The sequence below is a fragment of the Lepisosteus platostomus genome, chromosome 28, assembly GCF_059453375.1.
Source record: "Lepisosteus platostomus isolate fLepPlt1 chromosome 28, fLepPlt1.hap1, whole genome shotgun sequence".
Taxonomy (NCBI): Eukaryota; Metazoa; Chordata; class Actinopteri; order Semionotiformes; family Lepisosteidae; genus Lepisosteus; species Lepisosteus platostomus.
Window position 1 is genome coordinate 4,074,481 of NC_142638.1, and position 26,116 is coordinate 4,100,596.

The 26,116-nt window shown below is 48.3% G+C and overlaps 1 protein-coding gene and 1 long non-coding RNA gene across 12 annotated transcripts; one reads left to right on the plus strand and one right to left on the minus strand.

Annotated features, from left to right (window-relative positions):
* Nucleotides 1–1,154: 1,154 nt before the first annotated feature.
* On the plus strand, nt 1,155–23,623 carry grb7 (growth factor receptor bound protein 7). 11 transcript variants are annotated; one of them, XM_088623341.1, is made up of 17 exons: nt 1,384–1,467; nt 5,963–6,172; nt 6,453–6,624; nt 9,839–10,034; nt 10,337–10,475; nt 12,857–13,013; nt 13,324–13,445; nt 13,722–13,796; nt 13,913–14,050; nt 14,747–14,857; nt 16,359–16,457; nt 16,826–16,906; nt 17,933–18,052; nt 18,283–18,340; nt 18,612–18,699; nt 18,968–19,061; nt 19,306–23,623. In XM_088623341.1, the coding sequence occupies exons 3-17, from the start codon at nt 6,594–6,596 to the stop codon at nt 19,450–19,452; spliced, it is 1,656 nt and encodes a 551-aa protein (XP_088479467.1). In that variant the 5' UTR covers nt 1,384–1,467; nt 5,963–6,172; nt 6,453–6,593; the 3' UTR covers nt 19,453–23,623. The 11 variants fall into 11 exon arrangements, 10 of the variants coding, with proteins under 10 accessions (XP_088479473.1, XP_088479467.1, XP_088479469.1 ...); XM_088623340.1 differs by having other exon boundaries at nt 1,412–1,522; XR_015931026.1 differs by lacking the exon at nt 1,384–1,467 and having other exon boundaries at nt 1,930–6,172; nt 19,306–19,508; nt 21,367–23,623.
* On the minus strand, nt 10,471–12,948 carry LOC148638607 (uncharacterized). The gene is made up of 3 exons (XR_015931027.1): nt 12,825–12,948; nt 12,433–12,500; nt 10,471–11,471 (listed from the first exon to the last, which is right to left on the minus strand). It is a non-coding gene; the product is annotated as an uncharacterized LOC148638607 (long non-coding RNA).
* Nucleotides 23,624–26,116: the final 2,493 nt, after the last annotated feature.

Here is a 26,116-nt window from a genome sequence, read left to right on the forward strand (position 1 = left end):
ATTTCAGGAAAATCGAGCGATTTCGACAGCAATCGACAGTCTTTGTGACTGCATAATCATATAAGATAAGACATTAACAGAGCCTTTGATGTTACTGACAAAGTCTTCAAACGGCGGAACTCGAGTGCAGTAGCGCGCAGTGAAAACCTGCCACACCTGAGGAGACCTGTGGGCTCCTCTGGGGTCCATCGTGACCCTGACACGCATCGTCTTTTTAAACGTAGACATTTGATCACTGATTTTAATGTCACTGGCTGTTTACTCAGAATCCCACTACATTTTAAAGTGCACTGCTTTCAGTTTACAATTTGGAACTTAAGTAGCCCTGGATAAAAAAAAAAACAACAACAGTATTCATATTACAGGCTCTCACTGGACGAAAATTACGGGATGTCCTGTCTGCTCTCCTGTTGCCGACTGCAGTTTTGGGAGCTGTTAATCAGCCTCATCTAGAGACAGTGATCAGTCCTTGTGGATACCAGTGTAGGACAACGTTTTCCTGCGTTACCGAGCACGTAAAAAAACTGGTTCCGGAAGCGTTCCTGCATCGACAGAATGCCTTTAGGAGTATTCCTTCTACACCCAATAACCAGAAAGTCATGTAGACCTTCATTCATGGAGTTACCGAGTGCATGTTATGCTCTAAGAATGATCAATGACGAGATCGCTGTGGTTTGTGAGACAGCAATCTCTTCTGCACCGTGTCGTGAGACTATTTTCCTTTACAATAAATCGTTGGCTTCCAAATTAAAACGATGACACTACCTTATTGAAAGGAGTTATTTAATATATATATATATTTTAAAAGGCTTCAGCTGCGGAATCGTGTATTAAATAAATCTTGCTGTCTCCTGACTCGGGGAGTTCGCGGTTTGCGGGACAGACAATTTCCTCTGCAGGAGTGCAGTTCGTCTGTTTTCATCCCGGGCGCAATTAAACGTTCACGTTGTAATACGAATCACAATCGCGTCCTGACCCGAGAGTCCCTGCCGCACACCTCATGTTACTGAGATACCGTGTGCAGCTGTCGGGTAAATCACAGTAAAATCGGAGCTCTTAATTAGAAGAGTTAGTGCGCCACAGGGACGCGGTGTCTTTTTTTTTTTTTAAGAAAAGCGACTCCCAGGGTTGAGAATTGACTAGAAAAATCGTCTTGGTCAAACTTCCGGAGTGGAGTGGAAGTGTGCCCATGAACCCGCACGGATGATAGCACCCTCCCCACATCACGACCCGCTTACGGGCGGCCGCCGGGGCCGGGACGGGGTCCGGTGCCGAGAGCGCGCACCCCCACCTGTCCTCGCGGGGGGGGGGCGCGCGCGCGCAGTGGCCCAGCTCACCTTGCAGGTGAGCTCAAATCCGGGGCTCCTCCCGCCAGGGCCGGAGCGCCCTTGAGCGGTGACGACAGCGGGAGAGGCCGTGTGAGCGACAGGCGGTTGTTGAGTGAGGAACAGGATCTCCCGGTTGTAGGTAATCATTATTTCCACCGTCTGCTCCGGCAGCCTTTCTCACGTTTTTCCACGGGGTAAGTTCAAGTTCTTGAAAGCGGAGGGAACAAACGTGCGTCATGTATGTTGTTTCTCGGTTCTGTTTTCTAGGACGTTACGGGAGTTCGTCAGCTGCTGCTAGGCTGTGTTTGAGCTTTAAATGGGACAGTAAGATGCTGTTAGCTGACGAGAGAGCGTATCTCCTTTCTTCCTTGTAGGAGACAATGAGAACTTGAGATGGCGTACTATCCTATCCGTTTTTTTTACTCGCGTCTTGGCTTCAAATTAGCTGTTTTCTTATCGTTTCTGTGTCATTTTGACTGCGGGCTTCTGTGGTGATCTGCTGTCTTTTAAATCCTTGGTTACAATGACTCGGGGCTGCACCGACCGGTCAAGTGTTAGATTCGAAGTGCTCCACACAGGGATAAACTCGTATTTTAATCCTTAGAGTTGTGGACGTTTTTTTCTCTCTCCTTTAATCTGTTTTTGGAGCCTTCATGCTGTTTCCTTAGCGGTAGCTTGTCGATGTACGGAGAAGAGATGCACGCTGTGAAAGCATGCCTCTACAGATTCAAACACTCTTGATGCAAAAAAAAAATCCTTGATCAGAGTAGAACAGACAAGTTTAGGTAGGGGTGCACCTCTTTGTCAAAGTTTAATTGCAGTGTTTTAAAGTGATTTGAGAGGCTCGTCTATTGGAAAAGTTAAATAGAAATTCCAACTGTTTGATGGCTTTTAAATTTGAAATCCACTTAAAGCTATAAAAAGGCGGAAACCAATCCAGAAGGAGGTTTTTTACCCGGTTGCTTGCATGTTCATGTGCCTGAAGAGACGAGCTTGTGGAACCTACCAGAAGCGAGCTGTTCTGAAAGCAGAAAGGGACAGAAAGATTAAGAGCAGGCCATCCGTGAGCAGCGAGTGGGAGAACTCTGGGGAGGAAGCACGCAGAAGTGATTAGATGCCAGCCGTTGGTGGCTGCGCACTTGAAGCGATTTAAGGGCGTGAAGGTAAGAGGCAAAGCGAAACGTTGTGAAGCCGAGAACAGATGTCTTCTGCTGAAAGCGTGGTGGGGTTCCTGAGCAAGCCGCCCATCCTTCTTGCTCGAGGGAACACCCTGGCCTGCTCGGAGAAGCAGATGGATGAGATCGGGGTGTCACTCTCCTGCTCGCAGCTGTCCTTGCTGGATGGGCAGAAGGGCCTCATCGCTGTAACGTTTCTTTTCTTCCTGCAAGAGGAAGGCCACTCCGTAACGCGCGGTGAGCGGGCCGTCTTCACGCGGTTGTGCTTGCAGGCGCCTAAGGGAACGTCGAATGTTAAAACGTCCTGCATAAACGGGACCTTGCTTCAAGAGCTGCCTTCACCTGCCCCCAGAGGGGTCCCCGTTCAGTCCTGCCTTGAGCAGCGAGGTTGTGCCCTTTGTGTTCGGCGCTGCTTTCGAGGTGCAGGCTGAGGGGGCGGCGAGCTTTCATCCCGGTCCGTGGCGCGCGCCGAAGCTGTCGACACAGGTGTGTGTTTTTGATCCCCAAGGGAGGCACGTGCCGGAGTGCCAAGATGAAGGCCCAGGGCTCGCAGCTGTCCAAGGAACAGATGCTTCCCGAGTCCTTGGCCTTGAAAATGTGCTCTTCTTTCAGGTTTCTTCAAAGGAAACTTTGAACTTTAACTGTCCTGAAGACACAAGTGCAGTTTTCGTAGTTTTTTTTTTTTAAACGAAGACACCGTGCATAAGTCTTGGGATTTTGTCTGCTCCCACGAAATAGGTCAGAGGCCCAGTCTGATTTCTTCAGGTTCCTGTGCTGTGGAAGGTGTCTTCAGTTAGTGTACAGCTGATTTCTCATCTGGTCAATGGTTGTCTGATCTCCCAGCTCTCTGTCTAGCTCCTCTCGCATTGCGTGAGTGACATGGGGGGCAGTCGATGTGTCAGTGGGCCGAGGCGCTAGGCCAGCCAGCCGGGCTGCTCTCTCTCTCGCTCACCCGACTCTTCCTGCTGCTGCATGCTGCATGCTCGTCCATTTTCTGAACGTTGTGCTCTCCATCCTCATTCTGCAGCCCACTTGCATCTGAAAAGGAGTGCGTACAGCTGCACATTGTAAATCTGTATTCAAATCCATACTTTTTAGAACTGACTGTTCTCATCATTGAGCTTTAAAACCAGATCAGGAGAAACTACGTTACACAAATGGTTGTGTGAGTTGGGAATGAACTTTCCAGACGTGTTGATACTGATACTCTGGCTTCTTTTAAGAGGCAATTGGTAGAGTGCCTCAGATCAGCTATTAGCAGCCATATGATTTTGGTAGGGAAGATGGACCCCTCTCATTTGTAACCTAACTTATGTTCTTACAGAGCGCCGTAACAGGTTAACCACTTTGAGTGGAATCTGGCAAGGACATTTCTGGACCTTCTAAGGACAGGATAACCAGAAGACATGAGAATCTCTTCACCCCAAGTCTGAAACTTGTTAATATTCTCTGACTATATTAGAAGTGGATCTGTTAGTCTGAATCTTTGAATATAAGATAAGATCACTTTATTGGCCATATACAATTTATTGAAGTAGGAATTGGTCTTTTTTTGCATACCCCAACTTGCTCTCCATGAGACACACAGACAAAGAGAAGCTGGGGGTCAGAGTGCAGGGTCAGCCGTTTATACGGCGCCCCTGGAGCAGTTGGGCCCCTGAGCAAGGCCCTTAACCCCAACGGAGTAGGATTCCTCTGCTGGTTGCAGGGTTCGAACCGGCAACCTTCCAGCCACAGGTGCAGATCCTTAGCCCCAGAACATACAGTAGCATTATTTGCAGTTAAACCTGAAACCAAATTTGGGGTACATGTTGAGAGGGGTTTCTTGAGAAGGGGTCCCCCAGCCAGGAAATGTTGCCCACCCCTGTCCTTGAGGTTGTGTGGAGGGAGTGTTTTCTGCATGAGGCAGGCTGGGAGTTTCAGCGAGGCGTGCTGATAGTGAGTCAGTGGCCAGGGGTGAGTGAGAGTGCATTGTCTTAGTCTAAGCCATGTTTCATGTCCACACAAAGAGCAGGTTGTACAGCAACAGCTGCTGTCGATTCCACACAACTGAGCTCATCGCACGTACTGATGACGGCAAACAGAAATGACTAAAAAAACACCTCTGCTGTTGCAAAACTATTATTTCCCTTAAGTCAACCTTGCACCTGAAGTGTAAATACAATATTAAATTACTGATGCCAGTAATTACCAGTAAATTATTCTTACTCACTTCAGTGACTGGAAAGAATGCTCTTTGTCACAGTAATTATTAAGTTTCAGTTACTGAACAAATAAAGTTAAGCAGTCTTAAAACAAAAAAAACAAGCTTCTGTAATCTTGGTGTCTCCTGGTGATTTCTCAGTGTTAACTGGGGTAACAAGCTGCTACACCAGCAGGAAATTCCCTAAGGCAAATTAAAGTATTCCAGCAGTAGAAATCTATTGTCATCATATCGTGCGTGAATTTATACTCTTGTGTGGGGGTGGTTTTTGGGGGCCTGCTGTGTTTGCTGAGAATTCCAGAGTGTAACATGGAAAGCATTTTTTGCTGTTTTATGATTGAGAAAACGAATTACCCTTTTTGGAAGATCCTGCAACACTTCGTTGTTCTTTTTATTTTTAAAGAGGTTTATCAGTTAAGAGTGGTTGAGGTTTTGATATATGTCTGCGGAAGAGTAAATTCGTTGCAGTCTGTAATAAGTTGGGGGGGGGACCCAGTTTCTTCAGTCCACTTTAGGTTAGTGCTGTTGTGACGGTCCCCTGCAGAGTGCAGCAAAGGGTGATGAGGCTGTATTGCTGGACTGTGCAGAGAGATGTGCCTGAAGGCAGCTGTCCAGCAGAAACCACGACCAGTGCCACTAGACACTTTAACACTCGTTGTCAGTAAATGCACTTTTATACTTGCAAAAACCTCTCTTTGTGCTCCGAGGCTACGGCTGCTGGTTCTGCTTGCCAGTGACAGGGCAGAGGAGGAGATGTTGTGCCTTTGCCTTGTCCGTATTGCTCCAGCCCCTGCTTTTGTAGTTTACTCCTCAAAGCACTCTGAACACGGACCACCCTGCAGCCCTGCACCAGAAGCATGAGGGAGCTTAGCGCTGGCAATGCGTGGATCACATTTGTGGAATAAAAATAGCGTATGAATAACGTAAGCACAAGCGTTAAGACCATCAAGTTCAGGCAGAGCATGGAGAAGACTGGGGGGGTCTGTGCACGTGGTGCTATAAAGAGCAGACAAAGGTCACTCAACCTTCCATGTTGTGCTGTGAGGCATGGGGAGAAATCGCTCTGAACCCCCCCTGGCACTGCGAGGCCTGGTGAAATCGGGGTAACCTGAGGACAGGGGTGAAAGCTGAAACTGGTGCTGTTGTCATCATTGCGCTCATGACACATTAACAATAACAGGCTGGTGTATCTCGGGAAGCGGGGCAGAATTAAAAATAGATGCCATTTGCTCCTAGTATCTATTTGTTCCCGAAAGCACGTGGTGTTCCGGCAGCGGAGTCTAGAGAAAAGCAGCTCGTGCCAGTGCAGCCCAGCAGACCTGTCCAGACTGTGACGAGCAACATGCCCTACGGTTTCTGCTGCAACAAGGTGCCGGGCGCTTCAGGGCAGTTCCCTCAACGCCTCCTTTTTTTATAATGGACCGGCAAGCTGAATGTCGGGCTCAAGAGTGAAAACTGCAGAAAAGGTAGGATGACTCCAATGTTTGGAGCTCGGTCTTCCTTAGTGTATGGTGACAAGTTCTATACTTTCATTTATGCATACGTGTTGCAATAGCATTCAAGAGTAAAACAGCGTAGTGCCTTATTCATTAACATTAAGGAGCTTACTCTTTTTGAGTAAGAACTGCAAGGGAGACATATTTAATGTTGTTCTGCCCTTGCAAAGCTGTGCTGTGACCTGTTGATTCTCCACTGTGACACTGCTCGGGTGAGCCGTCTTGGTAGTGCTGCGTCTGTTGTTTTCAGTGGTGTGGCCTGGCTGTGGTACAAGACTTCTTAGATGGGCAGGAAAAACTCAGACAAGTTGCAGGCTACAGGTGTCCAAAGAACCTTGCGACCATCTGCAAGAAGCCTTTGGATTTCTGAATGGTTTGAGAAGGGAGAGAGATGATGATCCTGCTGGTCAGTGAGCCAAAAGGTGTGTTTTTGTTAGGCATCTGACCAATCGCCTTACTCATCTAGCTGTCCTGTCACTCAAAAGGTCAGTCGGTCACTTCACGTGTTTCACTGAGTGCCGATAATCCTTGATTTGCTGTGTCACTGCTGCCTGTGGTACAGGCTGCTTCCTGAACCCTACACGTTTCACAGAAGACCCCTTAAAAGCAGAGCTTCCCTGAGACTCTGCCTCCCTTGCGTACTTGCCTAGTTTTCTTACTCGGCAGTGTCCCCTTCTATACAGCATCACCATCGCTTCGTCTTTCCCACACTTTTAAAAAGTTGTGTGTTTGGGATCTAGAATGTGTCATGGGTGCTGCTGATAAAGATGAATAAAAGGCCCTTTTTGTTATTCCCTGCAGAGTTTTTGGTGCAGGTTAAAGGGGAGCTGCAAAGCTCTTTTCATATCTGGGGGTTAGAAAGAATCAGCATTGAGTGCATTTCAAACCACAATAAAACTAAAATGTATACAGTGACTTGTAAAACCTCCACTTTACATCCCAAAACAGATGAAAGTCCCAGGTATGTGCAGCACCATGTTCTGTGATTCAGAACGAAGTTGTAGACAACCAAGCTTGTGAATACATCTCTTTTAATCCAGCAGGAGTATTGTTTTCTATTTCAACATGGTTTTGCCTAAAAATACTACTTGCTTGTTAACTCTGCATGCAGATCACGTTGGAAGATTCTTGTGGTGAAATGCCTGCTGTTTTATTCTCTCGTACGTCGCGTTAGTCGTTATGATTCAGCCCTGCCTGCCCGTGTCGCTGGTCGAGGGAACTCGAATGCGATCTTGCGACTTGGCGACTTGCAGTACTTTCACAGAATTCCCGATAATAGGCTTAATTTGAAATTTGTAGGTTTTACTATAACGTCAATGAATTTAGTTTAAAGCAATGTAATAACCAGTCTGAGCAGCTGGGCCTGTGGTTTCTCTCTAAGTGTTATTTGCACCAGTTTCTAATAGTGGGTGACAGATCAGCTCGTTTCATGGAACCGAGTGGCCGCAGAGAAACGTCACCACATATAGTTCAGGGTAGCGAATAGCTAAGGCAGTGACTGTCGAAGCCCCCCCCTCGTCTTCGGTCCCTGCCGATAGATGAGGGCGGTTGTTAGCTTTTCTTTCTCCTGTAAACTGCACGTTGGGGAGACCTTGGTACGCTCAGGCCGCAGGGTTGCGCAAGTGGCCCCGTGCAGCTCATACCTTCTCAAACACGAGCCTGTATAAAAAACAGGCTTGGTCCCCAGCAGTGTTAGCACAGTCTGGAACGAACAATGGCTCTTTGTGGAGACAGGAAGCATAATACTCTTCTCGGCTACCCTGCTCCAGTTCCAGGAACTTGTCATCCAAGCATTACAGCAATTGCCTCACGTTAGCTTACCTAATCTAGGCAATTTGTTTTGTTTCAAGACCATGCAAACTGCTCACATTCTTTGTCTAGCGCAACGGCACGTTGTTTCCTGTGCAGTAACACTGGGGGATAGTTGAGGCTACACAACCTATCCCAGCTGGAAGGGGCTAGAGGCACTGCCCAGCGCAGCAGGTGAATAAAAAAGGCCTTGTGAATTGTATGTGCACTGTTTTTAGGTAGCTTGCCAGCATAGGATACCTCTTGTTTTCTCTGCCTCCCAAGTGCTTTAATGCTTCTCTGAGAGAAATTGGGAGGGCGACTGCATTTGCACAGCAAGAACAGCAATCGGCCCACTTGAAAAGGCACAAAAGGAACGTAAGTGCTTTCATTACTGGCTCACACAAAAGATTGAGGCATGCACTGCAGCACGTGCCGATCCAAGAAACAGCTGGACACATGCACACCCACACGTAGCTACAACACGCGCTGACAAACAGAAGTGTGCAGAGAGAGAGAGAGACCTTCACCCAAACAACCACTCTTATTGTATCTCTGAAGGAGTTCACTGCCAACAAGAGGATAGATGTGCATGAAGTTATGTTGTTGTTGCTCCCAGTCTTGGGATCTTGAGCTAATCTGCCATAACATCATAACAACCACTATGCAAGAATAGTGTCAAGTAGGTAGAACTGCGCAAACTATTTATTGCACATAATTAGTGAACAACTCAGAGCCAGGGTGCCAATATGTCTAGAGCTGTAACCTGGAGTGTCGAGTCATATCACGTATATCTAGTTTGCTCTTAATGGAAAACTGTACACAGAAAGGACAAATTTAGTTTTGCAACACTTTTCTTTAATGTCTAGGAACCAATGCTACAGTATGTCTGTAGAAAGGGTACTTTGTACCTGCATTAAGGAAGGAACAGAAGTTCTTTTCAGGACTGACCATGTTTTTGTTGGTTGGTGTGAAGTTGAATCTTATTCTGCTTATCAATGAGGTATCGCCAATTAACTGAGTTTTCATCCTGTTAATATGGAATAAAGTGCAGGTATTAACTTCAGCCCACACAATCACAACCCCTTGTTGACACACAGATGTTCCCCTGCAGACATATGACAATTGGATGACAGGCTTGTGCGCAGAAACACGCACACACAAACATGATAGGCTGAAAAACTGGTTTTGTTATTTTATTATTGTGCTTTTATAAGTGCAAGAGGGCAGGCTCGTTCCTGGGTAGCTAAATGTAGAAAATCCTCAGTCGATCTTGTGCTGCTGCTGCTGTTACAGGTTTGTGATGAGTGCAGGATGTTTGTCAAATGCAGCCATCTGAAGGATACTCCCAGTGATGTGCTGCAAGAGTGCAGACGTCTATGTAATCTTTCTTCTCTGAATGTTTAACGCTGCACATGGGTAAATAACAAATTAGGTTTTCAGGTTGAATTTGAAAGCACTACTGGAGTCCTAAGCAGGGAGTGTTGCACTGTCTTGGTGTATGAGCAGTGTGTGTCAGAAGGTCATGTCATCCTACTAGAAGCCTAGACAGTGTCGTATTCCCCTGCGGCAGGAGACCCAGCCTTTTCACTGTCTAGGGAGCTATGTGACTGAGCCTGCGAGCAACAGTGATCAGATATGGACAGTGGCAGAACAGAGGCACACCGGACATGAATATTGTCCATGGTCTTCTCTGCCTCTACAGTAGTAGCTGTGGAAAGCTCCTCAATAAGCGCAGCTCAGGGTGGTAAATTGTAAGAGTAGATCAGTAACTAAGCCTGGCTGTGATCCACAAGTGTAAAAATGAACCTGCCCAAATGTCTTGGGGGGTTTTGCTGTCGCCCACAGAGGATGCTATGGAGAACGAGGGGCCACCACGAGGAGTCTGCAAGGAGATGGACAGACAGGGGGATGATGGGATGAATGGACAGGAGGCTCACCCCAGTGGTGCTCTGAGCCCCGAGACAGACGACTTTCCCAGCCCCAAGACCACCAATCCCCCCACTGTGAAACGCTCTCAGCCACTCGGAATAAGTAACGGCAGGTACTACTATGGATTCACAGCTATGTATCAATGGGTTGAACAAAAGAAATTATACCCACCTTTCAGGTGGAAATGTTTTCTCTCAAGGCGCTGTTACTAAGACATTAGGTTATTGGACGGCCCTTTTTTACAGTCAGCACTAATTACTCTGTACGTGTCCTTACGGAGTTCTTAATGCTGTGCGTTCAGATTGTTTATTTTAGTACTGTATATATTGCTTTTACAAGCTAAGAAATCCTATTTAATAGCAGCTTTGTGCTGTTGGTTGTTGAACTACAGAAAATATATCAATCTTCTTCCAGATCCAAAGGGGAGGAGTCAAAGACCATATCATTGCCTTCAATACCCAATCCCTTCCCAGAACTCTGTAGTCCCTCCAACTCCCCAATCCTGATTGGCACACCACTGGGAAAGGGCACGCCTCCTTCGGGCAACACACATGTAAGTGAGATTGATTGCGGTGAGCGGGTCTCTTTTCTGATGTCAAAACGAGTTGATGACAAATACCCATCTTCTGCTGTGGTCAAGCAGCCAGTTCCCCACCACAGATTAGGAATCACGTTTGTGAGATTGAAGGAGTTTTCACACCGAATAGGAATGCACGCCAAGATGTCAGCCAAGAGCTAATTGATCTTACATTTTGCTTCTTTCAAGAACCAACTGGATTGGCTTCAGAAACATGGCTGGGGTAGCTCACTCCATACTCCTGCAGCCCTTTGAGCGAAGCACCTCCTTTTCTCACTTTTAAGTGCTCTTTCATGCAGTTTCTATAGCGGCAATCTCCCTCAACAAGCATTGTTCGGAAGCCGTAACGTGGGATTTTTTAAAAAAAGATGGGAGAAACCCAGACGTACGTGATGGTGTTCGTCACGGGCTGCCGGCCGTGTTTTCAGCGGTGCGTTTCCCAGCATGCCCTGGTCTTGGCAGCGCCTTGGTTGTTGACACAGTTGTGGAGGTGCAGACGGCGGTGTGGCGCTCTGGTATGCGATGGCGTGTCGTGTGCGCCGTCGCTTGGAATGCCTTCTCCCGGGGCCATTGTCACTCCAGAGACAGGCGCTTTGTGCTCCACTGTAATTAAGTGCTCCTCTTGACGAGCTGTCAGTGGCACTGCTGTGTGCGCGCCAGCAGCCAGCCTCCTGCCCCAGGCTGTTTCAGCTTCCTCCAGGCTGCACGGCACTCCACTCGGCTAGAGCAGATCCACTGCACACCTGCAACTGCAACATGAGCCACGCGCTCTCATCCATGTTCAGAAACAATGGCTGCGTGTTGGATCTGCGTTCGTCTTTAGTTTCAAGAACTATTAAACCAAAGTTTTGGGTGTCCTTTGGGGGGACCTGTCTGGCTACAACTTTATACTCGCCTGCACAGAATGACGTTTGAGTGTGTGCCGGGTTCTTTCGGATCTCCGACTGCGCTAATAAACCTTGCATCGGTGCTCTGTAAAGGAGAAGCAAACGAGCTCGGATCTGCGCGTGCGCTGCTGCAGTCTGAACTGTGCACAAGTTTCTTACAGAGCAGTGTAGCACGTCCACACCTCAGGAGCGATGAACGTTTATGGTTCTCTTGAAGTGCGATAATATTAAAAGATGGATATTCCAGCGGTAAAGCACATAGGAAGGGTGCTTTTGAAAATAGACTGGTATATTTCAAGATTTTTATGTTCCAGGGCAGAATTTTCTCCTAATAAAAACATCATTAGGTGATTTAAAACAGGCTGCGTTTTGAAAGTGACCCTGTAGGTTTCGTTAATGAAGGCTCATTTCACCTGAGCATTGTAATAGCACTTCACCCACTGGGATTGAGAAAAACATTCCCCAATGTGGAGTAATTCTCTGCAGTTGGTAATATAAATGTGATTGCCCCCATTTCTTATACATCTTTGAAGCACTAAGAGTTTTAAAGGACCCTGCTGTCTTGGGAGTCATTTGCTGTGCCAACTACCAATTTAGACAAAACATGTCTGAAAACAGAGCAGTATAGAGAGGAAGTCAAGTAGTGTTCACAGTGTAGTAAGGCCTAGCGAAGACCAGGCCTTCTCCATGCTTTTTCTTAACATTGCTTTTAGTGGGCAGTTCTTCTGGCATTATTTCAGAAAATCCCAATGGGATCACAATAGGAAGTGATCCAATTGAGCCATGAAGCTGAAATATTAAGACTACAACCCGAGCCAAAATCTCCATTCCCTTGTGCAGTTCGGACTAGTGGACAGCCTGCTAGCCCTTGGTGTGGGGAGGGCATACTCATGGCTGCAGATGGATTTGTACTCCAAAGGTCTAACACCCTTACACTGGGGCAGTGGGAGAATCTGCCATACAGTATGTCTCCTGAGGCTCCTGCTTTAATGAAATCACATGCTGAACCTGCGTCTCTTTCAGCTGCACGTATACTGAACAATTACCTGGTTCAGGTACCTGCCGACTCCTCCCTGTGTCCACAGAAACTACCTTCAAAACCACAAACCTCCATCTGGGGGTGGGAAGCAGAGTTAGAAGGCAAGAGATTAAGAAGAGTTGCAATAAATTTTTCCGTTTGTTAGCTGACTCTTTGTTGGCACGGGTTACTCTTGTTTGTGCCTTCGCTGTGCCTGTGGTATTTTTTGCGTCTGTAAGGGCTATTGTGATCCAATTACTTTAAACCCCGTTTGAATAGCATTGAGGATATCGCTCTGCATGTGCGCGTCTCTGCATGCCTTTGTTTTGCTGGCGTTGGCCTGTGTTCGGTTTCTTAGGTTTCTCTTTACTGGCGGAGACTTTGCACGTCTGACCAGGTGCTGCGAGGGCGCAGGCGTACCTGACCAGCTCGCTGCCTGTGCGTCCCTCTAGGTGGTGAAGGTGTTCGGCGAGGACGGGAGGAGCCGGTCTCTCTGGGTTCCCGCGGCGACCACGGCTCGGGACGTCTGCAGCCTGCTTGTCCAGAGGGCTCACTGCACTGACCAGGAGAGCTGGGCCCTCATAGAGCTGCACCCTTCCCTGGGGCTGGGTGAGACAGCGCCACAGCACCGTCGGCAGGGGAGGGGAGGGGAGAGGCAGGGTATGGAGTTCAGATCTGCGACGTTGGCATGATAGTGCTTTCAGGAGAACAAGAAACATTGGGGCTGTAGATGAAGTAGGACAGAGGATAGCACAGAAGGTGTGCGTACAGGGGGCCAGTCGTAAAAATGTCCGAGATGGGAGGGAAGGGAATAGGAAAAGTGAAAGGAGGGAAGGGCTGTCCTTCAGGGAGGTGTGTGGTCGTGTGAGCTCATTCTGCCCCCCACAGTGTACTGATGGCTGTCCCAATCCTTCCACAGAGCGCTGTCTGGAGGACCATGAAACAGTGGTGGAAGTGCAGGCCACCTGGCCTCTGGAGGGCGATAGCAAGCTGCTCTTCCGGAAGAACTACGCCAAGTATGAGTTCTTCAAGAAGCCCATGGTACGGCAGCCTCCCTATCGGAGCTTGTGCTTGTTTTTCCTCTTGCATAAACGTTTAATTCCTGTATTAGTGAAATTGTCCGTGTGCAATTGATAGTTACCATTGTTTTCAGGATTTCAGAATTTAAGGGTTTAAAGATGCATAAAAAGTCCTGCCGGAGACTGAACCTCTAGCATGAGGACTGGCCGTCGGTGGTATAAACTGTGATGCTGCCCTGTCCTGCAACCCTTTTTCATGCGTTTATGATGGTTTTCTTGTGTGTCCCTTGTTCTCCAGCTCTTCTTCCCAGAGAACATGATTTCTGACTGCACAGATGTGAACAAGGGCATGACCTCGTCAGAGCTCATCCAGGTGAGAGCTCTGGGTGTGGGGTGGAGTCAGGGGGATATGGGAGAGGGAGGATGAAGGGGGAGGGGTGATACCGGACATTAATCTGCAGTCGCGTGCATCTCCAACTCTTCTTGCAGAACCTGCTGAACTCGGGTAGCTGTCCAGAGATCCAGGGTCCTCTGCAGGTCAGGGAGCCCGGGCGCAAGGCCTGGAAGAGAGTCTACTTCTTCCTGCGGAAGTCTGGCCTCTACTGTTCCACAAAGGGTTCCTCCAAGGTCAGGCACCAGGCAGGACATCCTCAGGGGTCCTCAGGTGTACAGAACTGCACCTTCAGAAAGGCAAACGTTGCAGAACCTGTCTTCAGGGATGTGTAGCAAGTTCTGCACTAAGCTCAATGATCTTCAGCTAGAAGCTGCAGCAACGTTGCCTTTCATTAGGTACAAGACGGAATTTGATTAACTTACAGCAAACGTGAAATTCATTTTGTCTGCCTGCATGGTAGCTTATACTATTTCAGCAGGTGAAGCACAAAGAAAGCCAGTGACTTACAGTGTTTCTCAGGTAGGTAACGGATATAAACAAGTGTGAGTAGGTGGCTGTGTCAGCGTGTGTAGGCTGCAAAGGAATATATAAATGTTTATTCCATGCTGAAACGAAAAGACGACTTTTGGCTTTGGAACCTTCTTAAGATTCAGACACCTGAAGTAGGATCTACAGCCAAAATGTTGTCTCTATCATTTCAGCACAGAATAAACCTTTACCTGTTCCTGTAAGATATAAAGCCTAGTTTGCACACTCGTGTCTACCTGTGAGACTCTCTATTCTACCATCCCTGTAAGTTTCTCCTTCTGGTGTGCGCAGTTGAACTCGGGTGGAAGATTGTGTTGTTTGGTATAAAATGCAGTGGTCTGTAATGGCTGAAGCCAGGGAGTGCCTGACTGTGAGATGTTCTTCAAACCCTTGTCTGTCAGGAGCCGCGGCACCTGCAGTACGTGGCTGATCTTGAAGAGCTCCACATCTATGGTGTCACTCACGGCCGGAAGCTGTACAACGCCCCCACCGACTTCACTTTCTGCGTTAAGGTACAGTGGCCTGGGTCTGGTCCCCCTGGGGGGCTTCCCTCTAGGTGCTGTAGAGCACTGAAAAGCACTTTGCTCAAGTAGCAGCTGGACCGAGTGAAACTCCTGAAGGGCAGGAGTCATTGAAACGCAGTTCCACCACGGAGTGAATTTGGCCCCAGGAGTTGATTTAAGCCTTTCCAGCTTGGGCTTTTCATGCTCAAGGAGGAGTATATCTTAGAAACAAATTCAGTATCTTGTCTAAGCAGTCAAGGCTGTTTTTTTCAAGCTGACTTCTCTCAAAGTGGTGGGCAGAGCCATTTATTGAATTACTTAGTAAGTCTGTTCTGTCGCCTTCGTACGAATCTGAAATGTATCCACGATTTGTATTCTGATGCACAAGTTTTGTTTATTACGGATTATTTTAAAACGGCAGACTGGGTGAAGGGAGAAATTCCTACACTAATTGAATTAAAGGGAAACCTTTTAAGTAGACTGGTTCGCACTAGAGGGGAATCTGGCTAGAACACCACTTGAATATGTCATGTGAAGAACAGTTCCTCCTACATCGGCGTTCCTGCCTAATTGCACACTGCGTAATTATTACACATAACTGCTCACACACTTGGCTCTTGAGAAACTGAAGATTTATACTCCAAGTACAGGTGGTTGTAATAATAAGCTTGTCTTCCTTTTAGGCTAAACTGGGGGCCATCAGAATTAAAGCAAAGCAATATTAATATTAATTAACAACAGGAGAAATATGCATGCCACAAAAATCCAAAACAAAGATCTTTAAAAAAAAAAAAAGAAATTCTGATCCAAATGTACTCGTGTAAGGTCACTGTAAGGGTCTCGGATCATGTCGGCTGGTTTCCACCGTGCAAGCTTTGAGGAGCAACGTGCACACTCGCAAGATTTGATCACAGTCAGTGTGGGAGTTGTTCATACTTTTTAGAAAATGATCAAACCTGAGTGTTCATGGGGAGACCAGTTTGATTCAGGAGTTGCAGGAACAATCTAAAAGTGCTTAGTGATTTGTTTTGTATGAAAGTAACCTTTTATATGCTACAGTTTTCTTAGTCTGTTAAACATATTTAATTGCCTTTTTTACTCTAGTGTTAAAGACCGCGCATGATCCCAAATTCCTGTTGTGTGCATTTGCGGGGCCGCATTCGATGTAGCTGGATCCCATGAGCGCAGGGGGTTCTAGCCCTGCTACAGGGGCTCTCGCACTGGCAGGATCAATAATAGGATTGATTTGAAGTCTTTAGCTGTTCTTCCTTCCTTAACTCTTTTGGAGGTCACTCTCTAACCGTCTTGTCGCTTAAGGTTTCTGGGTAGGAGAACGATTCCAATCAAGCTTCTTATTCGAGTCCCGGACTGGATTAAGTGTAGAGCTTGGTTGGAACAGAAAGCAGTGGACATGGGAGGGCCCCCCAGGACGGGGATGGGAGCCCCCTTGTCTCAGTGTCCTGCTTGGGGGGGACCGTGCTGACATGCCCGCTGTCCTCTGCCCTGGCAGCCCTGCCGGAACCGCGCCCGCTCTCGGGATATGAAGCTGCTGTGTGCAGAGAGTGAGCAGATGCGCACCTGCTGGACCACCGCCTTCAGGCTGTTTAAGGTGAGCGTTGTGCACGTGGCCTGCTCACGCCGGGGGGCTGCCAGTGTCCATCAGCCTATTCGGGGGCCATACAACAGCGGGGAGTTACTGTGAGTTTTGCTCAGACCTCTGTCTGTGCAGTGACTTCAGTTGCACTTAAAATGGGAGCAGGAATAGGGGGTGAAAGTTCCCATGGCCAAGGTAGGCATGCTTCAGAGTGTGAACCCAAGGTCTGGCTTAGTTGTCAGCAAGGATATGGGACTTCACAGCATGCAATGTTGCGATCTATCAATCTACAGTCCTACTTGCACCTTCTCCATCTTTTGTCTTGAGTGTTAATGTGCCGGGTCTTTTTCAACCGATGCCAATCTAGAGTGTGTGTTTTGCAGTACGGCAAGCAGCTCCACTGTAACTACCAGCGGTCTCTGTCCACGTGCAACCAGGAGAACACTCTGCGTCAGAGTGCCAAGGTGAGACCTGCTGGGCCAGCCGCCCTGAGCTCCACATGAGCAGCAAAATCTGCTCTGCAGCTTTATGCCAATGGAACCTGCCATCGTCAACACGGTTGGGTATTAATGGACAAAAGGCATACCGTATATGCATATATACCCACTGGCTGAGGGATTGGGAATCCTCATTGGATAACATGTTTGGCTTTTGCCAATATCCAACAAGATGGGAGTAACCATCTGACTTGGAGTTCCTGGTATTTTGTCAATTTAACCTTTATTTCTACATAAGCAATCTTAAATTTGACATAAACGTTGAATAATGTCTTTTGCACTGTATGAGAAATAAAAGCAGTACAAGCTGCCGACCACAATTCAAATGCCTTAAGGCTAGAATGTGGTACGGAGGAGTTCTGTATTAATGTAGGTGCACACACAGTCGCATAAAATATCAATGGTAAGATCTAAACTAAAACTCTATACAGTATGTTCATACTACTGGGCATAACTGTTTAACCTTTTTCAGCAAACAAAGGATGTTTCCTGTATCCAGATACTAATACAATATTAATGAAATGTTGCTTTTGCATTTTATTTGCATGTGATTTAAGCGTTTTTTTCCCTTTGACTTCACACACCCACACTATCCTCACCGTAGACAGGCCCTCCACTTCATTCATTCTCCGATATTCATGCTTGCTAGGTGCATGTATTTACCTCTACCGACCCCCCAGCATGGCCTGCTCACTATGTGTCTGGGAGTATTTTAAAACACTTGCTTCTTCTATCGCATAGCCATATTGTGCATGTGCCAACAGCACAGACAGGTGCCCTGGGTCACTGGTGGGACTGGATTTATTGACGATCTGCATAAAGCAGGGATCTGAGTCGCTTTTCAAAACTCAAGAGGCTTGCAAGTGTAAGAAAAAAACAAGCTGCGGACATCCACTGCTGGTGTTTTCTCCCTACATGACAAGGTGCAATTACACTGTTCGGTTGTAGTGGCCTTCCTGCTCCACGCTTCACTGTTTTTTTCTCCGTCCCCAGCGGTGTGTGTCGGAGGCCTCTCTGGTTGCCATGGATTTCTCGGGGAAGGCGGGGGGGCGCGTCATCGAGAATCCCAGGGAAGCGCAGAGCGCCGAGCAGGAGGAGGGACAGGCCTGGAGGGTGAGGAGGGGGATGAGGAAAGGGAGGGTGGGGGTGGAGAGCTGGAGATGGAGCACAAGTGTCCCGCTAAGTGTGCTCTGTCTCCCCAGCCTGTAAAAGCAGCAGTAAGGAGAGAGAAGGATACAGTGGAAATTAGGGGGCTAGCCCATCACATGCATGTCCTATATACTGCTCTTATACTGCATACAGACTAGAGGTCAGGGCACTAATCTGGATTTTTTCTTCTTCAGAAGAAGACTGCTCTTCGCTGCAGCCTTCCCAACTCCTGCTCGAGCTCCAGAAACACCCGTGAGTCTCTCCTCTCGCCCGGCTGGCCCTGCTGACTAACCACTGACACCCCCGCACAGCTTGCCTTCTAGTTCTTGTATGCTTATTGAAATACCTGAATTAAGTGCCAATGCAAAACCCGGAGCTGTAAATAGAGCACAGAAAAGATTTTGCTTCCAGTGGGGGAAAAAAAAAAATCAGGGAAGAGATTTTAGTCACAGTGATACTTTTATTTTCCTGATCTTAAAACTGGTGTGCTGTATGAGTAGCCCTTAATTTTCTCTCTTCACAGTGATTCACCAGGCTCAGCCTTGGTTCCATGGCAGGGTGTCGCGGAGAGAGGCTCAGAAGCTGATCGAGGAGCAGGGCCTGGTGGATGGGTGAGTGTGTACTACGTCTTGCTGCTCTTCTGCTCTGCCTCTCTCTCGCTGTCCTGTGTGTACTGACCCCTTGCACCGGTTTCCTCTCGGGCGGCATCGCAGGCAGCCCTACCCTTTTTAGAATTTTGATCAGGTCTTCATTTAAAAAAAAAAACAACAATCCTGCTCCGTGTGACCCAGTCTTCCCACCCGCTCTTCCGAGACTCTGCTTCTCTCCCTCTGTACCCTGTGAATTACTCACCTTTTCTCGCATTCTGTCCGTTCGTAGGATGTTTCTGATCAGGGATAGCCAACAGCATGCCGGCTGTTTTGTCCTGTCGTTGTGCTACAAGCTGAAGACCAAGCACTACCTTATCATCCCTGTGAGTCTCTCTCATTGTCCCTGCTGCCTATTGGTATCCTTGTTGGTGTCTAATTGCCCCAGCTGTTTGCTTCAGTGTCCCCACTGTCTCACTGTTGTCTGTGTGCCTTACTTCTATTTAAATCTGTTTCCCTCTGTCGTGGCTGTGACCTTCCTGTCTGGCTCCATTAGACTGCTGTGACCCGTTTGTCTGCCGTGTTCCGGCTGCCCAGGGCGTGGCCGTAACCGCCTGTCTTTCTGCTCAGTGTGAAGAGGAGGGCCGCAGGTACTACACAATGGACGATGGGGTGACGCTCTTCATCGACCTCCTGCAGCTGGTGGAGTTTCACCAGATCAACCGCGGCATCCTGCCCGTGTGCCTCAAACACCACTGCACCCGCGTGGCCCTCTGACCCCCCCCACCCCACCCTCCCCCGCGCCAGCACTGCCACAGCCCAGCGCACTGCAGGTACCGCGGCACTGTGGGCAGGGGCTGGGGAGGGCGGCGACAGGCATGCACGTGCAGCTCTCAGGAGCAGCTGTGACACCTTGCATGGACAGCTGTATTAATGTGGCGTGGGAACGGCTGGAGCTGGAGCTTGAGAGATCGATCATGAGCCAGGTCACCTAGGGTCTTGCATCTCTCACCTATTCTGTAGTTACTGTCCTTGGTTGTGCTGTACAGACAAAGCGACCGATAGCTGTGCTACATGGATGCATGACGGAGCTCCCTTATACTGCTGTTCGAACACGTACAGCTGCCAGAGCCTGTGCTCCCCCTACTCGTTGAATGCCGGAGATCGTGCAGAGTCCTCTGGGGAGAGAGCTCGCACCTTGGTCGAGATGGACTCTAGTGATCTCTGGGACATCCCTGTTTTTAGTGTACAGACTTTTTTTTTATATACTGCAGCTGACCTGTACATGGACATGCAAGACACTCCTTCCTGCAGTGTCAGCTGTGATCTGTTTGCTCTGAATCAGGCTGTCAAATCGGGATCGAGTGGCTTTGGATCTCAAGCGCCAGAGGCGCAGCGGTCCTTGTGAGGGGCGGGCTGGACTGGGAGGAGGTAGTTTTACTGGCTACCGAATGAGAGAGATCAGAACCCTGGGTCAGTTTTGATGCGGTATGCCTTTACACATGATCTTATTTCAGTTATAGAAAATGGGCAAGACTTGGGAAAAGAATCCCAAATTTTCAAGCATGGAGTCATTCCCGAGCAGCTCTGGAGAGCCCGTAATCCAGAATCTGAGCTTTCGAATGGGGATGCTGGTTGCATTAATTCCTTTCCTGTGGTTCACCCCCATATATCTCCCAGACACATTAACTGCAATCAAGAAGCCACATTGGCCTCAATTAAAATTCAATTAGGGCTCAAATTTAACTCCCTGTGTTGGAGTATGAATTTAATTGAGGGCAATTCAGCTGAGCGGGCATCGAGATCTCGGATAATGAGGCAGGGCTGTGAGCAAGACGTGTCCTCCGAAAGCCATGCGTTACATCAGCCGCTGAGCCTTCATTGCTCACACAGTGCCATCGCCTCATCCAGGTGGGGGCTACGCACTGGTGGAGGGGGGGGGTCCCCATTACCTGTAAAGCGCTTTGAGTGGAGTGTCCTGAAAATGTCAGGAGTTCATCATCTTTAGGATGGCCAGCTGGTTTACAACTGGGCTCTGTGGCAGCAGCAGCAGCCCCTGTATTTGCACAGGAGGTGCCATGCCCAGTGGACATGCCCAGTGGTCGGGCCCCCTCATCAGTTTGAGGTGCTGCAGATGCCGAATCGGAGGAGTGCCTGGCAAGCGTGCCGGTTTCTCCCGGAGCTGAGGGATCCTGGCCGTATATACCACCTGCTCTTGCTCGGCGGCGCTGTGCCACTGCTTGTGCCATCCCTGTCGCAGCAGGTGGGCAGAGCGACTCGGAAGCTCCATCCGGCGATGCAGAGCTGCACTGCAAGGATGCCGAGCCAGTCGTAAATGCCTCGGCTGTAAATATCTATATATTTTTTTAACTCCTGCGGCAAGGCGCGACGCCAGTGTTTTGAAAGGAAAAGGTGCAATCCCATCGGAAGTGCCCCCTTGCTGTGCAGAGCTCCTGCCACACCGCCTGAACAAAGTGTTTCAATTTGGAGGCTGTCTTTCGCAGCTGGGGCTTCAGCATCTGAACTATTCCATCCGTGAGTCCATACAGTTTCCTACAGTCTGCGTCTCGTGATCTAAAGCCCTCATTCCAAGCCAGAAGGCTACAGACTGGTATTTATGGGTGTCTTGGGCCTACAGAGAGTTTTATCTTGGGAGCAAAGTGTTTCATACTATTTTTTTTTCCGTTCCAGCTGGGGGAGATTTCTCACACCCCCCCCGCGTCTGCTGTGCGCAAGCTTTTGAAAATCCTCGGCTTTCATCTCCGTCTTGTAAGAAAAGCTACAGCAAGCCCACTGGGTGATTTTTCACAACCCGTTGCTCCAAAGGTTAAATTTCGCCCTGAGTTTGGTAAAGCAGTTTCAAGAGGAAGAAGGTGCAGATCTGAGTGACGGGGGGAAGAGAAACGGATGGGCTTCTGATTTGATTTGGTTTGAAATTTCCCCCAAGAAGGTGGAGCAAACTTTCAAGTGACGTTAAAATGCTGTCCCAGTGCGCTGTAGAAGATATTTCATTCAGTACTCATGTTGGGGGGGAAGTTTTTTTTTAAAGAAATGAATGCAAAATTTAATAAAATACGTGAGCTAAGTTGCTTTTAAGAGGGATTGTTTTGCATGTTAACTACAGAGACACTGAGAATCACTGTAAAAGATTCCTTTTAAAAATAACTTCCCCCTCACCCACATGAACATAATCTACTGCAAGTAACTTTAAAAAGTGTTGCAGTTAGGAAAGGAAAGGAACTTCCCCAGCACTGTTCTGAACTGTCCCAGAGACTGCAGCACACATGGGAATCTGCATATGGACACTTCTGCACCTTCCAGTAGCCTTCTGTTCAGTTTTATTTATGTAAAGTGTGTCTGTCTGAGCTGATTGCACATCAGCGCTGTAGTGCAATATAATTTTCCATTCTTTCTTTGTTACAATGGATGCAAAACATCCGGATTCACTGTGATTTAAACCCGGCAATGTGGGGGTCCCTGCTGAGTAAGGGGGGGGGGTCTTCATTGTTTCCTCAATGACAAGTTGAGAAACAGCACCAGGAGAGGGAACACACTTGAGGTTAATGCCTTGTGTGCAACTGGGTTCCTTCAGTACATCAGCCCAGTGTTAAGGTTGGGGGATAGCTGAGGCTCTGGTCCAAATCAGGGACTTGGTCTTTGCATCCAAAAACCAAACTGTCTCATGGGGTTTCACATCCCTCCATTTAGTCATTTCGATCTATAAAAATGGATGTGGGCGACCCCCTGCTCTGAGTCGTTTCTCCACTCAAACTCAGGTGGAGACAGGAGCCCAGAACAGCTACACAACAGCACCATTTCCAACCCCTGCTTCACCTTCTGCTAAGTGTTTTAATGTCTTATTTGTCTTGCCTGGACATGTGGATTCTGTTTTTTTTTACTATGGTTCAATGTTTATTTTAGATAAAATCCAGATCTTGCATCCTGTCTGAGAGGGTGCTTCACTTCCCTGTATATTCACGTTAAACGGGTAGGAATCGAGAAACGTGGGGCAAAGCAATGCTCGTGTTTTTAGTTCTCCGTGACCCAGCGGAGCCGTGTAAGCGTCGTGCGCTTGGCGAGGACACGCCTGGAAAGGGCAGCTGTCCTGTTTTTGGGTGCGAGCTGGGTTTTGATCGGGTTGATGGGCTGTCTTTAAGATGACCACTGGAGGGCGCCGGTGGCCGCGGTTAGACCCCCCTGCGTGCGCCGCTGATCCGGCTCTGTTGTGGAGAGTTAAAAAAGGCGATTCGTGCGTTTATAATTCCCCACCACCAGCACCACCAACGACTTTAAAGTGAAGGTGGTTTGTGACTTCAGTTTGTACTGAGACCGTGACAGCCCTGGGAAGTTGCCTGGAGGCATCTGTCTTCCGTTTTTGCGTATATTTTAAATCTTTGCTTATAGGACTACCTCGGGCAAACTGCTAGTCTTTAAGAAAAGCAACGTTTGGTTTGAGCATTTCTGCACAGTGTTCGTTGGTAAGGGGGCGGGGGTAGACCTGTTCAAACCCCGAACTATTGACCTGAGCAGAGGCTGGACCGGTGGTGTTGCAGTGCATGTCGGAACTTGTAGTCCTTTAAGGGAGACGTGTAGCTGAACACTGAAAAAGGGATATTTATTTAATACGTGATCTTTTCTGTACCTCTGACAGCCCCATTTTAAATTATATGTAGCTCCGGGAATACGTGTGTAGGACTACTAGTCCTGCTGGGTGTACTGGAATATGTCCTCTTGCCAAATCTGTTGAATGTTTTTATTATTATTGTATAGCTTTCTGATGAGGCCAGTTTTGTTGTAATCTTTTACGTTTACATAAATCATACCTATTTAAAGTCTGTATTTTGTACAAAAATCTGTTTGTAAATCCCATTTTAAACAGCATTTTGGAAACCTTCTAATTTGTCTTTATATACATTTGTTATTTGAATAAAGTCTTTTATTTCTTCTCCTTTTTTTTTTTTTTGAAGCGATTTGTTTTAAGTGCTGGGAACAGTTTTAGAGTGGAGCGGGCAGTGGGGTTGGGAGAGCGAGGGGAAGAGGTCAAGGTTCGATGTTCAAATGGGTCAAGAAGAGCCTGATGGTTTCTCCCCCTTTTCCCCAGCGGGGGGGGGGGGGGGCTGAGGCCCCAGCAGGAAGGAAGGAGAAGTTAAACGGAGGACCTGGGAGACGAGCACAGCCTGTAGTGAGAGCCCAGCCCCACCCTTCCCTTTCACAGGCACGATTTCAGGTTGCCAATTCTCCATGGAGACGTTGCCTTGGCAACCGCTACTTACTTATTTATAGAGCTTGGCCAGGTAGAGAGAGAGAGAGCGATGGTTATGGAGAGGGAGACTGATGTGCCTTCAGGAAGGAAGATGCAAGTCTTTTCTCCTGATCGGCCTTCGATTGGTAGCCGGTTGATGAATAATTGAAGCCCCTGCCGCGAGACCACTGCCTCCGCAGCCATCGCAGGGCCTGTCCTGCTGAAAGGGATGGAGGGAGGCGTCAGGCTCTTCCGCACTGCTGCCGGGGAGCTGCGATATGATCATGGTCTTCCTTTTCCTAGAAATCTGCTGTACCGGATCAATCACAAATATCAAACATCCACCTCATGCACCAAGCTGCCTGCTGCCCAGACAGACCTGGAGACAGACGTGGTCTGGGGGCCTGTTATCTGAGGTGCATCGGCAGGTAACGGGCCCGCACACACAGCCCCCTCTTGCCCTTTGCAGCTGGGCGAGACCCTGGCCAGCTGTAGAAGCACACAATTGCCCTCCAGCCCTGGAGGATCTTGGGAGAGGAGTCTACAAGGCCGTGGGGCAGATGCTGACCCCCATATCTCACCCTCAGGGTGTTTAATCAAGGGTGTGGAACTGTCAAGAAAATCCTCCCGACTCCCCATTGCAACTGTATAATAATTTAATAATAATAATTACTTACACTTATATAGCGCTTTTTCTGGACACTCCACTCAAAGCGCTTTACAGGTAATGGGGATCCCCTCCACCACCACCAGTGTGCAGCCCCACCTGGATGATGCAGCCATAGTGCACCAGAACGCTCACCACCCACCAGCTCTCAGTGGGGAGGAGAGTCCCCGTCACTACACTGGGGCATTAGGACCCACATGAGCCGCAGGGTGAGCGCCCCCTGCTGGCCCCACTAACACCTCTTCCAGCAGCAGCCTTAGTTTTTCCCAGGTCGTCTCCCATCCAGGTACTGACCAGGCTCACACCTGCTCAGCTTCAGTGAGTTGCCAGTTGTGAGCTGCTTGTATAGCTGCTTGTTCCAGGAAATTGAAAGAAACGTTCCTCCAGTTGTTAATTCAATTGTGTGGCAGTCTGGCACACCCTGTGCCAAATGCTGTCCACTCTTGGGCAAGCAGAGGAATACACCGCTCAGGTAAACTGAGAAACACAAGGATCACAACAGCAGTCTGAGCAGGTCATCAGTTCTAAACTGGGTAGGTATTAAAAGTAATTTTACTATGGAATTGCCTCTCATTTCTTATTGACTGGCAATAGAGGTGCAGGTGTAATTGTATAGAAGCTCATGTTCCACGGGCGATGATTTTCCCATTTAAAGCAAAGTTTCCGTAGACGGCGTGGGCAGAGGGTTCAGGTTTCATGGTCATGACTAAAATCCAGGCGTTGCGCAGTTAGAGCCATCATAAGCCTCACCATTGCCCGAGATACTTAATTGCAGGGTGACGCACCAGTCGTTGCAGTCCTGTTCTGTTAGCAGTGCGCTGCAGTGAGTGTTGTATTGAAACTTCCACGGTGGAGCAGTCACAGGCATACCAGGCTGAGCTGAGAGATTAATTATTTTTGAACTCCGGGAAAGGGGCTCATATTCCCATTCCCAGTGTCCCAGTGGGACTGCACACTGAGCTGTGGCAAAAACAACACCTCCCACAGGGGCAAGTCCAGTTAGCATCCAGCACAGTTTCACCGGGACCAGCAGCTCAGGGACAAGTAGGTGTTGTGAGACAGGAAAGCTTACTCAGGCCTGCAGATGACTGATGAGTAATAAACACATGCAGACTAATCAGTCGCTTAACCAAGATCAGTCTGTTGTGCAGAACTCTTGCATATAAAGATACTAGTGTATATACTAGTACCACTTACTGCACAGAGGTATTACCATATTGAGCAGGACTGAGCAAGATTTTTTGATTTTGTACATGCTGTGTAATCTTCGCTCATCCTGGCCAAATTTCCCACTGGCCTTTACCAATCATGGCCTCCTAATAACCCCCACATTGGTGGTTGAGGGGATCCCCATTACTTGTAAAGTGCTTCGGAGTGGAGTGTCCAGGGAAAGTGCTATACAAGTGTAAGGAATTATTATCATCATCATCATCATCTTTCCCCGGGAGGTGGGGAGACGGTGGCCGTCAATCGCTTCAATTCGTTTTCTCCCTGAGGGCTGACCCGTCTGCCTGGCGCCTGGATGGAAAAGG

Bases quoted from the DNA above. Each gene is read 5' to 3' on its own strand.
- grb7 (XM_088623341.1), top strand. From the start codon at position 6,594: ATGATGATCCTGCTGGTCAGTGAGCCAAAAG. The intron at 18,341-18,611 runs GTGAGTCTCTCC...CTCTCTTCACAG, and splicing joins CTCGAGCTCCAGAAACACCC to TGATTCACCAGGCTCAGCCT. The intron at 19,062-19,305 runs GTGAGTCTCTCT...CTTTCTGCTCAG, and splicing joins AGCACTACCTTATCATCCCT to TGTGAAGAGGAGGGCCGCAG.